This window comes from Orbilia oligospora (assembly GCF_000225545.1).
Source record: "Orbilia oligospora ATCC 24927 unplaced genomic scaffold scaffold00097, whole genome shotgun sequence".
NCBI classification, from domain to species: Eukaryota; Fungi; Ascomycota; class Orbiliomycetes; order Orbiliales; family Orbiliaceae; genus Orbilia; species Orbilia oligospora.
In genome coordinates this window covers 179,230-195,276 of record NW_011645654.1, presented here as the reverse complement: position 1 = coordinate 195,276, position 16,047 = coordinate 179,230, and the positions used below count along the sequence as shown (strand labels likewise).

General features: G+C 44.3%; 4 protein-coding genes across 4 annotated transcripts; 2 read left to right on the top strand and 2 right to left on the bottom strand.

The window, feature by feature from the left end:
* Positions 1-1,155: 1,155 nt before the first annotated feature.
* AOL_s00097g45 (uncharacterized protein) lies at positions 1,156-2,731 on the top strand (the record flags this gene model as incomplete). Its single annotated transcript, XM_011125878.1, has 3 exons — positions 1,156-1,328; positions 1,429-2,391; positions 2,461-2,731. The coding sequence occupies 3 exons, from the start codon at positions 1,156-1,158 to the stop codon at positions 2,729-2,731; spliced, it is 1,407 nt and encodes a 468-aa protein (XP_011124180.1).
* A 1,038-nt stretch (positions 2,732-3,769) lies between these two features.
* On the top strand, positions 3,770-7,757 carry AOL_s00097g44 (uncharacterized protein; the record flags this gene model as incomplete). Its single annotated transcript, XM_011125877.1, has 3 exons — positions 3,770-3,796; positions 3,860-5,774; positions 5,857-7,757. 3 exons carry the CDS (start codon positions 3,770-3,772, stop codon positions 7,755-7,757), a joined length of 3,843 nt encoding a protein of 1,280 aa, XP_011124179.1.
* Positions 7,758-8,695: 938 nt separating this feature from the next.
* AOL_s00097g43 (uncharacterized protein) lies at positions 8,696-10,166 on the bottom strand (the record flags this gene model as incomplete). Its single annotated transcript, XM_011125876.1, has 2 exons — positions 8,696-9,377; positions 9,436-10,166. The coding sequence occupies 2 exons, from the start codon at positions 10,164-10,166 to the stop codon at positions 8,696-8,698; spliced, it is 1,413 nt and encodes a 470-aa protein (XP_011124178.1).
* A 3,823-nt stretch (positions 10,167-13,989) lies between these two features.
* On the bottom strand, positions 13,990-14,409 carry AOL_s00097g42 (uncharacterized protein; the record flags this gene model as incomplete). Its single annotated transcript, XM_011125875.1, has 1 exon — positions 13,990-14,409. One exon carries the CDS (start codon positions 14,407-14,409, stop codon positions 13,990-13,992), a length of 420 nt encoding a protein of 139 aa, XP_011124177.1.
* Between the last annotated feature and the right edge of the window lie 1,638 nt (positions 14,410-16,047).

Below are 16,047 nucleotides of genomic sequence, written 5' to 3'. Positions count from 1 at the left end.
TTAAAATTTCACAGAAGATTTAGAAGCATGACTTTCATGCGTTCATATCCGTTTTCAGGAATTTGCCATCAATGTATGTAATACATGTTAATAGGTATCTCGGGAGGAGTACATGGACCTGGGTCTTTTTGGTGAGGGCTTGGACGTCCATCCTGATTACACATTATATATCCGATCTGAAAAGGCGATCTAGAGCCCTGAGCCAATCCTACCCTGATTCTGAATATTTCAGAATCCTAGAAGGTTTTTTTTATCGAATCCTACCTTATTGTTCTTGGTATCAACTTCATGTAAGGATCTCATAAAGCTGTGTTGTGGCGTTGCAATTGCGGTTGAACTGGTGTCCTGTTGCATCCTCGTGGCTTGCAGGAGGCGTTTCAAGTTCTCCACCGACAAAAAAAAAAATTCCGAAAGAGTCTGTGCGGATCCGGAGATAGCGGGTTACCTTCATCGCGTATCGTAAACGGTTTAATAGGGTGACACAAATGGCTCATACCGAAGTTCAGCTGGAAGCAAATGTGGAAGAATGATGCATGTTTTACGACAGGACCTTCAAGGAGTTGAATATATCGACGCATTGATCTAGGCCCGACGAACGGAGAGGGTCTAGACAGCAGTAATTATGGTTAAATCCGGTAATAGTTTTAAAAAAAGGTAGAAAATAAGATACTAGTACGCGACTAAACTACGGCTGATTCTCTAACCGTAATTATACGTATTTGACTTTGAAAAATTAAACTAATTGCGCCATGGTGGCGTTGAGCATGCGCATGGCGCTGCAACGTTGAGGCCAGTTGTAACAGGTACAGGTATACGCACCATACGACGACGAGTTCGCGGTGCGGTAATGTGTTGTGTTGCCAACGTTTATGGCAAAGAAAATGTGTTGGATGTGTAGTCGTTTTGTGGAACACAAAAATCGGTCGACTAGAAGGTTTCAGAGGATCGGCTGCAACTCAGCTGGGATAAACCTTCCACGAGACTACGGCATTCCGCGTATGTAAAACTTTGAGCCGACAGTCGTTGAATCTCGGAGACCCTTAATTATAAACGGTGCCATCTAAAGTCTTAGGAAACGTCGTTTGGAGCCAGCGTATATATTTATATAGAGATATATATATACGTATACATATATATATATGTATGTATGAGCATATGAGGGCAGCAAGGTTTCCTGGGACGGTGGCACGATTCACTTCGTCGCATTTTCGATCTCAAATCAAAAGTCGTGAGGCAACCTTGACTACAGGTTTCCGAAATCAGCGGATTTCACAGCATCAATACAGGTCCCAGCGATGGTTTACAGTGTTGGGTGTTGAATCTTCCTGGTGTGCCATAGAATACCCCCATTCCCTAACAGAGCTAGGCCGTGGAGGACTTGGTACCTGGTACCTGACGAGCTAATGATGGTGGCGCTTTATACTTTAGTGACGATTCTTCCGTGGCTATTCTTCAAATCCCAGATTTTGGGAAGCCAACTCTTCCGTTTCATGGCAAGATAACTGCTGATACGACTAAGTTTCTGGGAATAAATCCGATAACGGCGTTTCAGTCACACCGGCGTAGCCTAGCTCCATTGATACAAGACGCTATAAAGCACCTGCCTGATGGCCGAAAGCCAAATATTGTCGCTGTCACACGTGGCCCAGGGATGGTATCATCTCTTGATGTCGGACTTGAAACTGCTAAGGGTCTTGCTCTAGCGTGGGATGTTCCACTTGTTGGCGTCAATCACATGCAAGCTCATGCTCTTACGGTGAGGTTGTGTAGAGCTTTGGAAGGCAATGGACTCGATAACCCCCAGTATCCCTTTTTAAGTTTGCTTGTCAGCGGCGGCCATACTATGATTGTTGTGAGCTGGAGCTTGACTGACCATGAAGTACTGGCTGAGACGATTGACACTGCCGTTGGGGATTGCATCGACAAAGTTGCTAGAGTCGTCGTGCCGGAAGAAGTTGTCAAGTCTAAAAAAGATACAAACTATGGCAAAATGCTTGAAGAGTTTGCATTCTCAGGCGGCATCGATAGCAAGTACGAGGTCTCAAAGACCGATCTAATTGGAGATCGGCTACAGGAGCGATATGGGTGGCGATTGCCTGTGTCGCTAGGTGGTGCAAAGAAAGGGGGACACCGGGGCCTCATGAAATTTAGCTTTGCAGGTCTGAGGAGTAGTGTCGATAGGCTAGTTGACACGAGAAGAAAGATGAAAGGGGATGACTGGGCCGAAGTCGATGAGCGTAAGGCACTCTCACGAGACGTGATGAGGCGCTGTTGGGAGCACCTTGCATCTAGGGTTATTATGACCCTAGAAAGCTTACGCGGAAAAGATGTAGATATCGAGACTATTGTAGTCAGTGGCGGTGTTGCCTCCAATGCATTTCTACGAGAAGTGTAAGTCTGGGCCCCTAGTCTGAGTGCATGCATGGAAGTAATGAAATGTTAATAAACGATATGATACAGCCTTCGGAAGCAGCTTGATTTCAATAGTTTTGACAAGGTGGACCTTGCATTTCCACCAATCGAATTTTGCACCGACAATGCCGCAATGATTGCATGGACCGGCTATGAAATGTATCAAGCAGGCTATGAAAGCACCTTGGATATTGCACCATTCCGAAAATGGAGTCTGCAGCCGCTTGATGAGGCAATCCACGATGTCGAAAAAGACTGGGAAGAGAATGCATTTGGCATTTTGGGAGTAAGTGGATGGAAGCGGCGGACTGTCGACTAGCTAAGAAATACTTCGCGGATATCATGGCCACCCCTTCGGAATACAATCTTATCCATGTACATACTGATATATCACCTATCTAGCATAAAGATACCCATCCGTATTAGAGCTTTTGATATTTAATGTTTAGCGTGTCTGCGTGATTCAATCATAGTAAAGCTTGGACTTCGACGCTAAAGCGGTTTCATTAGTGTTTTATTGACTGCTACGTATATTTCTTATTAAATCCTGAGTCCCCGTCATATAAATTTGGTATTTTTTTATGGCATTTAAGGCTGATCAGAATCCCCTATCGAGTGCATGCTATGCATAGCTATGTATGTTGCATGTTGACACGAGTCTGAGTTGGCTGGGTGTTGGATTTCAGAACACCAATGATGAACAGTCCTGTTCTATTTTTGGTGCCAAGATATCAACTAATCCAAGGGTTCGTTTCTCGAAGCGCCTGCCATCTATTTTCTTGGATTGAAATCACGTACCTTGCCTTCTACTGGCGTAACAGTCCATGTCTGCGGGGAAGTCTTATCGCGACTAAAATAAAGACACGATGACAGCTGTAGACAAGGACGGGTGGCCATGCGCTGCGGGTGGGGACAGCGCGTTTGTAGCGCTGGGTGGAGCCTCAGGAGATATTAATCCTCGACGGCCATAAGGTAAACAGTTTTATATTTATACTGTTGAAAATACATAAAATTAATGTAAGAGGAAGGGGGGCTATTTGATCCTCTTGACTGCTATTTCACGTTCTCGCTATGGTACTCGGTATACTCTCTTTCTTCTTTTCATTTTTCCCTCTTGGTAGGCTCTTTTTCAACCAGGCTGGTTCCGGATCCATTTAAACGTTGTTACATTGATTTGCACCGTTGCATACAAATATCACTGCCAGACAGACGCTTTAGCTTTGATGTACTGTGTATATCATAGCCTCACAAAACTTCAACCTATAGTTTGAAATGAAACCGTTAGCAATTAAAAATAGGATCAAGGAAGCCTTCGGAAGAAGGTTCAAGAGGCGAGGCTCATCCGTCTCCCAGAACGATGCAATCAAGGCAACAATCTCCTGGCGTAAGTTTTCAACCAGTTCTCTTCTGATATAAAAGATATATTTTGATTCTAACTTGAGGGTAGCTGTCGGACGAGGCGACGACCTTACGGCCTACGACACCCATGTCTCACGCGGGCTCGGATTTTTCAAGGACAACGCTCATGGAGACGGCTTTCCGCCCGCTGTCACCCCTGTACGGTATTCCGCAGTATCGTTCGGCGCAATCCGTAGCAAGTCCGAATCTTCACCCTGGCCCCAATGGACCTGATCAATACGATACCGAAAACTTTTGGAAACCTTTTACAATTCGGCTTCCATATCTTATCTTCCTTAATATTTTGACCTTATCTTTTATTATAATTATTGAAACACTTTACTATATTAGCAATCGCAGAGATGGCTTGCTTTTTATGAAGGATATCGACGATCTGCCTCTCGGACAGTACTTTACGATCCAGTACCTTCCGACATTGATTGCCGTTCTTTATGGGATTGCCTGGTCAATCGTGGACCTGGATTGTAAACGGCTAGAACCATTTTATGATCTGTCTAAAGAAACGGGTGCGAGTTCGGATGCATTATTTTTGGAGTATCAGTATCAATTCCCTCTCTTGGTTCCGTTCAGGGCATTTTTTAAGCGACACTGGAGCGTATTTCTTTCGTCAACAATATTTTTAACTACAACCCTTATTGTCACTCCACTGCAGAGTAGTATACTGGCGACAGTTGACAGGACTTCTGAACTCCGGGCCGCCTTCAATATTACTGCTCAGTTCTTACCCATTAACGGCAGTGATTCAGCTTTAACACCCGAGTTTCTCTTCACCGAGTATACGATTAGTAGACTCAATGGGGGTTTACCGGGGTTTACAGCTGAGGGAGATAGCTTCCTCCCAGTTATCCCTTCGCGGGCATTCCAGGAGGATAAATTCTCTCTTTCAACTAATTGGTCCTTGACCAATCTATTTTATACATTGGATGTCAATTGCGTCGAGCCGTCGTTTTCAAATGTTACTGATGTTATGGTTATTGGAAGCGAGTTGCAAGACGCGTTCATAACCTATGTCGTCTCATATCAATTCGAAGAGAACCTCTGCAATGTCACAAACACCCTCAAGATCGCCAGGGAGAACGCAAATATTACCGGCCCCCTTGATATTGCGTATGGATATCATTGGCGGCGTCCTGAGCTAATTAGCCAATGGTGTGGTTTCAAAAATACTACAACTGTGGCGACACTTGGCCAGTTCAACAAAACAGATAGGAAGGTTAAGATCAAGTCGACTTTGTGTGAACTGAGAGGAGTTCAAGAGTTCCAGCAGAATGTGGTCATTAATGCAACCACCCATGCCATTTTAGAACGGAAATCCGCTCCTATCTTTCGAAGATATATACAAAAGGAGGAAATCGACCTGCTCCCATTTGATGCTGCACTCTTCAATCGTGGAGCACAGGAGGTCCTTGGATCAGACATATCCGTATTTGCGAACACCAAAATCAATGCTGCAGATACTTTATTCAACGGAACAATCCCAAAGAAAGCTTTCTTGGATGGGTCGGTCCTACAGGATACTACTAAACGGACGTACAAGCATTTCTTTAGCCTGGCGGTGAGCACAAGTTCTGCGTTTTTTACCCGCAGCAACGGAACATCAGTTGGTAAGGTTATAGTCCGAGGCCAAACAGTAGTTATTGATCGGACCTTCGCAATCGTGTCTGATATATTTCTTGGCTTGGTACTCCTGATGGGTATCATCCTTTGTGCTTATTCGTATCAAAGAGACTCGACCCTGAAAAGCGACCCGGATTCACTCTCCGCTACGATGGCCCTCATTGCTCGCAGCAATCTACCTTCCAAGTTTAATGGGCTGGATAGGGCGAGTACCAAGATCCTGAAATCGAACATTGGTCAGAGCAAGGTAAATATCGGATACTGGGAAGATCCTAATTCTGGGGGCTTGGTATATAAACTTGATGAAATACCGGATTCTCAATCTCGTAGGTGGACCAAATCGTGCGAAAAAATGTGGCGTCTTTAAGATCGTAACGAAACTGACTGATCCCAAAACTGACTTATTAGAAATCTCGCTTCCCCGGACTTCATTAAAGGAAGAGTCTATTCCTTTCCATTTGCGACTTAACATCGGAGTTTTGTTCTTCGTGACCCACCTCGCCATAATCGGCTTTTTGACTTTTCTTTTTATCCAGAGTAGAGGCTCGGGGCTTCCGCGTCTTTCTGATAACTCCTTTACATTCAATTTAATCTGGGCGTTCATACCCACGCTTGTTGCCACAGTGCTGGAGCCGATATGGGCCTCCATCAATCGAGATATCTCGGTTCTCCAGCCTTTCTACAACCTCATCAAGAGGAACGTCAGTGCAGGGCGGAGTTTATCTTTAAAATATCAAACAATACCGGCGGTACTTATGGCGAGGTCCCTTGTTGCCCATGACTTCCTCCTCTCTGTTGTGTCTTTTGTGACAGTTTCTGTCAGCCTTCTCGCTGTGACGTTGCCTGGTATATTTTTTGAGGATGTTAGAGCGGTTCCGACGACAATGAACTTTCAACCTCAAGCTACGAAACCTATAATCCCGATTGGGTTTTACTTTTGGGGGTTTAATTCGCGGCGGGATAACAATTTCCTGGATTCGTTTGCAGCAGCGCGAGCGAACATCTCAGAGCATGTACCATTACCACCATGGTCGACACGAGAGCATATGTTTTTACCCGTGAAACCAGCACCCGAGCTAAATTCCAGTCTCGACTTTGACTTCTACCGCACAACCACTTTGGGATTTAGTGGTAGCATGGAATGTCGTCCAGTTTTGAACGGCACTGGCGGCGAATATATTTACTACAACCCCAACAACGGCACCACAACTGCCTTTTTGCAAATCCCAAACACATACCAAGGAAACCCTTCAGATATGCTGCCGTGTCAAACGGTATTTGGGTACAAACCGCCGGTACTGAGAGATGAGTCGCCCGCTCATCATAATTCTATTGTAGGCAGATGGCCGTTTCCCAGTCTCTACAACGCCGGAGAACTCTACCTCGATACTTCAGAAGATGACACTAAGTTGGTGCATATATCCGCTGAGAAGCGTGAATATTCCTGGGAGGAAGAGCGACAAAAGTATATCAGGGAAGGATTTTGCTTGAATATCATACCTGTTGCGTGGTCACATCGTATTTATAGCCGGGGTGCAAAGGGTTATGTCATGGAGGGCCAACCGAAACAAACATTGCTAGTTTGCCAACCAAAAGTTACAGTTGCAAACTTCAGCATAGAGGTCGACCGAATCGGGAACATTCAATCTTATCGAAAACTAGGAAATTCATCTGAAATCGACGATTACCTCGAACCCGGATTTACCAAGACACAATTTAATGAGCATTTGTCCGGTATATCCCGCTCGCTCCTTAAGATTCCAGAATCTAGGGCACAGGACTGGGAAGGTCTTCTCATGACCCGCCTCGCGAAGAATGGCACCGACTACTTTGACCCGGTCGAGCTGGGTAAGCTCGCTAGCGAGACCTTTGCTTTGTCCTTTAGTATATTTGCCGCCCAAAACAAAGCCGAGTTGTTTTTGGAAGGGGGTAAGAGCTCTGACAATGGATATGTTAGTGGAACCATATTTAAGTATGAGAAAAGGGTTGTTATGTCGCCACCGTTGACTATAGTATCACTTGCTATCCTAGGGTTATTTTGTGGGGCTCTCGTTTTGGTGTATGTTTTCCGAAGGAAGCGATACCTCCCGAGGCAACCAACTTCACTGGCGTCTATGATTGCTTATTGTCAAGATAGTACTCTGTTGGATGATCTTGTTGATACATGGGGAATGTCAACTGTACGGAGACAAGAGATCCTTGAAAAATTAGGGCACACGTATGGGTTTGGTTGGTATAAGGGCCGTGATGGAACCCGCCGGCTAGGAGTCGACAAAGAGCCACTGCTTGCTAGTTACGATATTTCTTAATAAAATTAAAACTTTAATTATTTTTAATATAATAAAGATACTAATTAATACATATTATCATTTCTGACTACAGATGTAGACTCTTTGACGCTCAGTGTGAACGACCAGATTTTCTTATGAAAGCTAAAGAAGATATAGAGCTACTGACTAGCCGGAACTGCAACTACTTGCTTTTAGAGTGTTTCAAATGAAACGGCTCTATCCTACGATCTAAAGCCCTCTCTACAAAATCTAAGTGATGGGATAGAGAAGTTGAAGCTACTAGTAATAGGTATTTTATAAATTTATAAATTTAGTGTTTATTTGCCTCCAGACCAGTGTTTATTAATAATCAAGCAAAATAACACACGGCATGTGTTGAGATGCTTGAAGCCAGAAGACAAATACAAGAACTAGCATATATTTTAGGCCATAAGATGGGGGAGCTGGATCATGATCATGATATGGATTCATGCTGAGGTCGTGAATTCAGATATATCAATATATCCAGATGGTAAGTTATTTTACTGTAAATCTTCATATTGGCAATGGAACGCACCAAGAATATATACTGTATTTGTCGGTTTCAAGGTGACTCTCTAATCAGTCTGGGTTGTAATTTAATTTTACTACCTAAGTGTCAAGGAATTAACTGGAAAATAAACTTCTGTGGCAATATAATCACTTAGGAAACGACTATGCTAGACAGTCAAATAATATATGGAGAATGAATAAATTTTTGAAAGCTGAATGCTTTCATTGTTAGCGAATCGCTCAGAAAAAAACTCCAGGTGAATGCAAAAAAAAAGAAAATGCTGAATGCTGAATGTAGGGTATATTCAGATACAGAAAAGAAGAATAGAAAAAAGAAAAGAAAACGCTATAAAAATACAGTGAAAAGAAGCTGCAGAAGGTAGATGACACCCCTACAGAAGAATTTACAGGTTTAGGATTTGGGTTTAAGCTGGAACGCCGGGGAAACCGCTGTTCAACAAAACCTGGCCACCCCTTGGAACATTGGCTCCGGCCCTAATGACACCTTGTTGAGCCTTAGAAATAACAAGTCTCTTCATACCGACGGGATCTTGTCTGAGGTTAGGGTTGAGAACGAGGAGGTCTGCGATCATGCCAGTAACGTGTGGGCAAGCCATGGATGTTCCTTGAAGAGACCTGGTGGCAGTGTTACCAGTGCTGAAAGTGCTAACGATATCGACACCGGGGGCGTGGATATCGACGCAGTTACCGAAGTTGGAGAAAGAAGCACGGGCATCATCGATATCGGTGGCACCAACAGAGATGATTGGGATCTGACGGGAGAAACCGGCGGGGGAGGTATTACAAGCATCTTGGTTCTCGTTACCAGCGGCGACAGAGATGTGGATACCAGCTCCCGAGGCCTTTTGAAGTGCATTAAACATGGCCCGGGGGAGACCGTCACCGCCAAGGGACATGCTGATAACGGAACCTTGGAAGTCGCCTTGGTTTGAGCGCTTTCCGTGCTCAGTGACGACGAAATCGATACCAGCGACGATACCGGCGATAGAGCCAGAGCCTTCATCCCCGAGAACCTTCACGCCAATGAGGTTAACATTCTTTGCAACACCGAAAGTCCTAGAGCCAACGGTTCCAGCGGTGTGGGTACTAAATGGAATGTTAGCTGATGTTCTTATGCAGTTTGAAATATTCGTATGTCTCTTACCCATGTCCTTGTGCGTCGTTTGCACCCCTGCTTCCATCAACGCTGAAGCCTGATCGGGCTCTTCCAACGAAGTCAACGTGGTTAACGTTAAGACCAGTATCCAAAACATAGACATCAACACCTGAACCAGAAGCTTGGTCAAATCGATACTTGAAGGTCAAGTCGGTGTCCCTGCGGCCGTTGGCCACGACGGTCTTGTCGCTAGAAATTCGCTGAAGACCCCATGGAGCGGTGCTCTGTTCAATGAAGACCTGTTGGCCGTTCTGTCTCTTGGCCAAAGAGCTCAACCTCAAACTTTCCTTAACAAGATTTCGAGGCATGATCTGTGGCTCAGTGTTCGATGGCATAACAGCAGCCTTGTAGATGACGTTCTTCTCAACAATGGCGACATTGGAGAGAGCGAACATGCTGACACCCGTCGACTTCTTCATACTTGTGGTAAAACCTCTTATGTTTGTGCCAAAAGTCTTTGCTTCGGTTGCATTATATCCCATCTCTGCAAAAATCTCGGCCCAAGGTCGGGTCTCACCCTCAGCCATGATAACAACGTAATCATCGGCTGCGTCGTCGCCTTGAGTTTCGACATCACCAACTTGAGCTGCCTTTACAGTTGGCTGCTCATCAGGCTTGAACCATCTAGCACTGACTTCATTGGAAGCGGTAGGAGCGGCGAAAGAGGATGGAAGAGCGGCAAGGAGGAAGGTGGTGGAAATAAGAGTAAAGGACTTCATCTTGAATAATGTGAGTCGATCGACGACTGTGATAATAAAAAGAGAAGAGAGAAAAAAGAAGGATGCTGTAATAAAACTAAAGATTAGCTAAAGAAAACGAGAAGGGTCCAGCCGATTGCAGGTGTTACCGGCACCGCAAGTTTGAATCTCGAAAGAATCTAGGCGAAGCGTCGATAAGGATAAGCTCTTACCTTTTATATCAGAACTAAAAGAATGCAAGACTCCGATAAAATGGCTGGAAAAAGGCGCTGCCTCTTTGTCCTGTCAAAAGTTATAATAGGGAATGATGGCTGAAGAACCGACAATGGACAAATCGCACAGCGATGAAATTATCTAATAACTTTTTAAAAAGACTGAAGAGGTGGAACGAAAGAAGAAAAAAGAAAGAAAGCACGGCTAGCGTGTTGAAGTGAAAAGATGATGACCGAAGAATGCAGGCCGCTAGAAGCTTGATGGTGGTGAAGAAAGAATGAGATAATGCAGTGGGATCTGCCAGCCTTTATGTATTGGATGCATCTTCTCTACCAATACATATTTCAGATCGGAACATCCGAGTTTACTTGCCTTCGAACGTTTTGTTTAGCGTGGGGCTCATATCGAAACCCTCCGGCTTGGAGGGATGCAAGGTACGTGGCTGTCGACATTCCTGCTACAAAGCCGAGTCCCACACCCCTGCAGGCCTATACTAGACGACATATTCAGCAACTCGTCGCGATTTAGCTGTCTTTGGAAAATAACCACCAAAAAAAAAGGTAGAAGATCAGACGGCGTTTTGCATTTACGACGGGCAGGGTCTGCAAAATAATTGTCATGAGGTTCGTAATGTTTACGAGCGCTCCTACTGGAGCAGGAGGATAGTAGAAGGATTCTTGTAAGTGATTCAATCGAGGATATCCATGGATCTTACTCTAAAAGTTTCAAAACGGTAACGAGTCTATCGAATCAGTTGCTTTTCAGCATGGGGAAAGTAGAAAACAACCGCACTGTCCTCATATCGAAGCATGCGTAGTGGTGTCATTGGGCGAGGCTATCAGAGGCCTCGACATGCATCCCCGGTGTTCGCCAGCCCGGCGGAGGAATGTCACTGGCAAAGTGAACCGCCTGCTTTGTGTGCAGAAGGGGGTTCCGCCAATGATGGCTGGTCGTCGTGTTTTTTGAATTCTCCGACCTCCTGTATCAGCATTTGATGAATACAAAGTAGCTGCCCCTTACCCAGTCATCTGAATCTTCAATGGTGTGACGTTGCTTGTGTTCCTCAGACCCCTGGTGAAACCGAAGCGAGCATCCAGTCGAACTCTTGGCGCTGCATCTGTGACAGATTGGCTCGTTTGGGGACATGGTCCTTTCTGCAGCCTTACTCCGCAAAAACCGACGGTACAGTATGGAAAAATTCGTCAGCACGGCCACATCCAGTCTTCGGGCCAGTCGAGGCGAGCGGCTAGCTAGTGTTAGCTCGAAGAAACCCTTGAGCTTAATAGGAAATCTTGAAGTTAGGCAGCCCCCTCACTGTAAAGAATATATTAATTATTTAAGCTTCTTTTTATCGATTTGTCTAATTAGCCATCGGGGTTCTCCTTTTACAAAGCAACTGACCATTGATACCGTGACATACGGCCACAAGGACCGCCTGGTAGAAGACATATAACAGTAGCCAATAATTCTCTCTTGTGGTTTCATAAGGTCTCGTAGGATTCGAAGCAAGCAATGTCCGACTATTCCTTATTAGTCGCCGCTACACGAATCCGGCTGGATATTGTTTTGTTCTAGAGACATTCGCACCGCGAATTGTCGCGGGAGAAAGGGGTAAAGTCTATATGATCATGTTTCCTACTTGGTCACGTCAGTACCCTGAGCGGATATGTATCCGAACCCCAGCGTTGACTTTTCTACCTTTTGTGTGTTCAGAATGCATAAAGAAACAAATTTATGTTTAGATATATGTTTATGAACTGCCTGAGTTTAGTCCGATATGGTGTCTCTGCTCTTTGAGATTAGATGGATATTTGACACTATTAATATATACCGGTATGGCCGGCCGGCTATGAGGCGTCAGGAACGTCTCTTGTGCATGTGCATGCATAATGCATCTCGGTCATTTCTTTGACAGGTATGATGTCAAATCTGCAAAGTCTAGACAAGACATCGGTTTGATCGCTTGCGATTTCGAAACTTTCTCCAGCCTCGACGATACTATTCTATTCTAATCTTGCTAACGTTGGATTTTGACAGGTGCAGGCGCAGTCTCGCCGCCTTGTGCGACAATGAGCAATCCAAAATTGTGTTGAGCGTCGGCACTCGATGTCTCGACAACACAAAACCTGAACGCGATGTCTTCTTAATTCTTTCAAACTAGGGAATACGTTACACAGATACAAACTATCATGGAAGCTACCAGGTTCATGCTCCAATTGCGGCCCTAGTTTGGTGGCTCAGAATCTATGCTCTCTTTGCCGTATCCGAGCATCTTCGCATAAGTATGGGTAGTGTACTGTGCCGCTGAGCTGCAGAATTTCCCAACCAGAAATCTCAATTTGATTCCCAGGGTCCGGCTCTCATCCAGATCGATCATGTACCACCTCATGCAAATATGCACATATAGCTCCAGAATCCAGAATCCAGGTTCTCGGCTAGTTGGATTCCTCTAACCGCGAACGAACTTTTAAACTGTCACACTGATTCCTGCATGGCATTTTAATCGACTTGATTGGTGTTGGAATGACCATTTTCCATCCACCGCGATTTTGTCAGCACCAAGGCCCTCGTTCAGGTGCTCAAATTTCGGAGCCTCAACCCACAGTTCAGAGCTCGAAGTTTCTAAGCGCCGGCCTTATACAAATACCCTTTTTTCTCAACCACTAGATTGAAACACCAACGGAATCAACCCTAGCACACGTTTTGTGGATGAGCTCTGATATTTGAAATTCAATGTGCTAATTATCACATTTTCAGCCTCAGACAGATTGCCACGTCAGATTCCTAGCTTTATCTTGAGCTCCATCTATTTGAGCTTCCTCGCTAGCTCGGACTAGGGAGCTAGCTATACCGATACCTAGCCGCCTCCCCTAGCTAAAGCCCTCAAGGGGTAGCTTTCGAGGGCCGCACCGCAGAAGATGAAACTAAACATTGGAAACTACTCTAGTTCCGGGATCTTAGATCACATCGGCTATTTTTTTGTATCCAACTTTTTTTTTTTTTGATAACCGCTAGGATATCTCCTCCTAATCATCGAGTCATCGTTAATCTTAATATTTGACAACATGCTAGCCCTATTGTTTGTCATGATATGATCTATTGTCTTCAGAGGACGAACTAATGAGATCGCAGATTCACCACCTGGTGTGCTTTATATGTGGGTTTCAGCTGGTATTACCGCCCTAGGGTATTGCTCCTGAAGCCCATTGCTATTTTGGCTTGGAGTACTTCACCGACTACCAATTGATTTACGAATTCAGCCATATCACACTATCAAAATGTTACAAACATAGAGTTGTTTATAGACGCCGATTAGCCAGAGTAGTGAAATAGAAATTAGTTTGGTCCTAAACAAGATCCTAAAAGCAAAAACACACGCATTACAGATGTAAAAGTAAATAATGATAATAATTATAAACTTGAATTAACTAACTGTGAATGTACACCAATTATCAAAGATAAAACCCCGTAAGCGCATACCAGCATACACGCATGAATTCTACCCGCGAATCTTTAAGGTTCCTATCACCTAGTTCATCTACACAAAATGCCAAATGAATTTAGTCCCCTAACCGCCCTTCCCTTGTCTTCATATTATAATACCTACCATCAACAACATGCTCACAATTAATCAAACAGCTCTACTGATACTCATCCTCTTATCCATCGAGCCCGTACCACCCCTCCCCTCTCCACCCACAACCCCCTGATCCCATCCAACCTCCTTCTTCTTCTTCCTCCTTACATGACTCCCTTCATTCTTTCCTTTATCTTCCCGGCCACCGGGGTAATACACATCCGCACCACTGACATTTCCAGCGGTAATATGTTCATGCTCTCTCGCTTGAATTCTCCCAATTTGGTCCGTTGAGGTGTTGTAACCACCTGATGAAGTTGGCGGGTGGTTATCGCCTGCATAACGATCTGTGTCGTATGGACCATTAATTATATCTCGGTTCTGGAGACGACGAGGGAGCAGGTGACCGAAGGTTCGGTGGAAGGCATAGGTTACGTCGCGGTAATCGAATTGGCAGGGCAGACCGAGTACCATTTTTAGTCTTTTCCTTCTAGCTTGAGGTCTTCTCAAGTTAGGTAGGTTATGTGGCTAATTAATCGGGGTGAGATGGTTTTAAAATGGAAGTCTCCGGATATAGCCTCTTTTTAGGTACGTAAGATTGTGGAGTGTGAGGGTGGTAGGTAGATTGACAATGTAAACTAAAGAAGCTTGTTCGGATTTTCGGGGGAGTGAGGCCCGTGGTGGGAATTGGGGGGCTTCTGGGGTACTTGTTTGTACGGAATACATATTCTTCATTCAAAAAATCTAAAGGATTTACAGTTAAGTATATATGTGTTATTTAAAGTTTCCATAGGTACTTTACGGGGAGGGTATATAAAGATCGAAAGATCTGAAGAGGTGATTACGTCTAGCTGTAACGTTGGTAGACATAGTATAGAGCTATACTGCCAGGTTTTTTTTTCGTCATTTACCGGATACGGTGTATAACTTAACAAAACCACGGGAATTACCGTATATTTTTAGAGACTTGCATTCTAGAAGAAGAAGTTATATGTATGTTACGAAAGATAGGGTGTTTCGAAGGGATGAAAACGGAACGGTTGTGAGATGGGTTCAGAGCTTAATGATTTTCCCTTTAAACAGCCGGGAACGGAAGAGTCTAGCGATCGAGAATGAAGAAAGCTAAAAGTGGATGATATCCGTTTCATATTCATATTTTGGTTTCAAAAGTTTGGTAGTTGGTATGCACTTAGATATGAAGCTCATTATGTTATGATAAATGATAAAAGGTAAATATCGATATATCCGGGTGAAGTCGAAGCCATAGACCCACATCGCATTGTAAGGCCAAGGAGTCGGATTTGCCAAGGAGTGTGGTATTTTGTTGAGGTTTCGCGTTGTTTGCCTCCCGGGTGTCAGAAGTACTTGCGTTGCCGACATAGCATAGCTTAGTACATGATTGCATCGATTGTACCCTTTCTGTCGACGACAATCATGATCAACCAATAGCTTCGAGGTCGTGGAAACAAGGTTAGCAGTCGGAACATGTATGTATGTAGGTATGTACAGGGTCAGCGAGATGCATGGTTTGGATGGTATGTATCTTTTCCTTTAGCACAGCCACCCCGGCCGGGACCCACATCATTACAAAATCATGATATTCGATGTCTACTTCGAGAAGGTTGGCCGGGGCGGTTGCAGGATCGGAATCGGGATGTTTAAAAAGATAGACTCTCCGGTTCTCTTATGTAACTATGATCCTAGACATCTACGGTACTTGGAGATTTTTTCGACATATGTACCGAGGGAGTTACATGTAATATAATATTAGTACCTAGGTATATTGCAAATCGTGTATTGAAGTTATATATATATGATGCGACCATCGATGCATCGTAAACTCAAGACATTGGCTCTCGTCAGCCATGCATGTATATCACGATAATTCTTGATGTGCAATTAACGATATAAAGAAAATGAATTCTATTTCTACTAGCATACCTGGGTGATTAAATTGCTCTATTTACCCAGATTCGATTCTATGACGTTGCGCTGAAGTCAATCAGTGTTGGCCGCAGAGTTTGGCATTTTGTGCCGCAGGAATATACTTTCCTGTCACGTGAAGTGAATACGGCTACTTTTTTGAGTTTGTATCGTTTAAGTTTTTTTTTT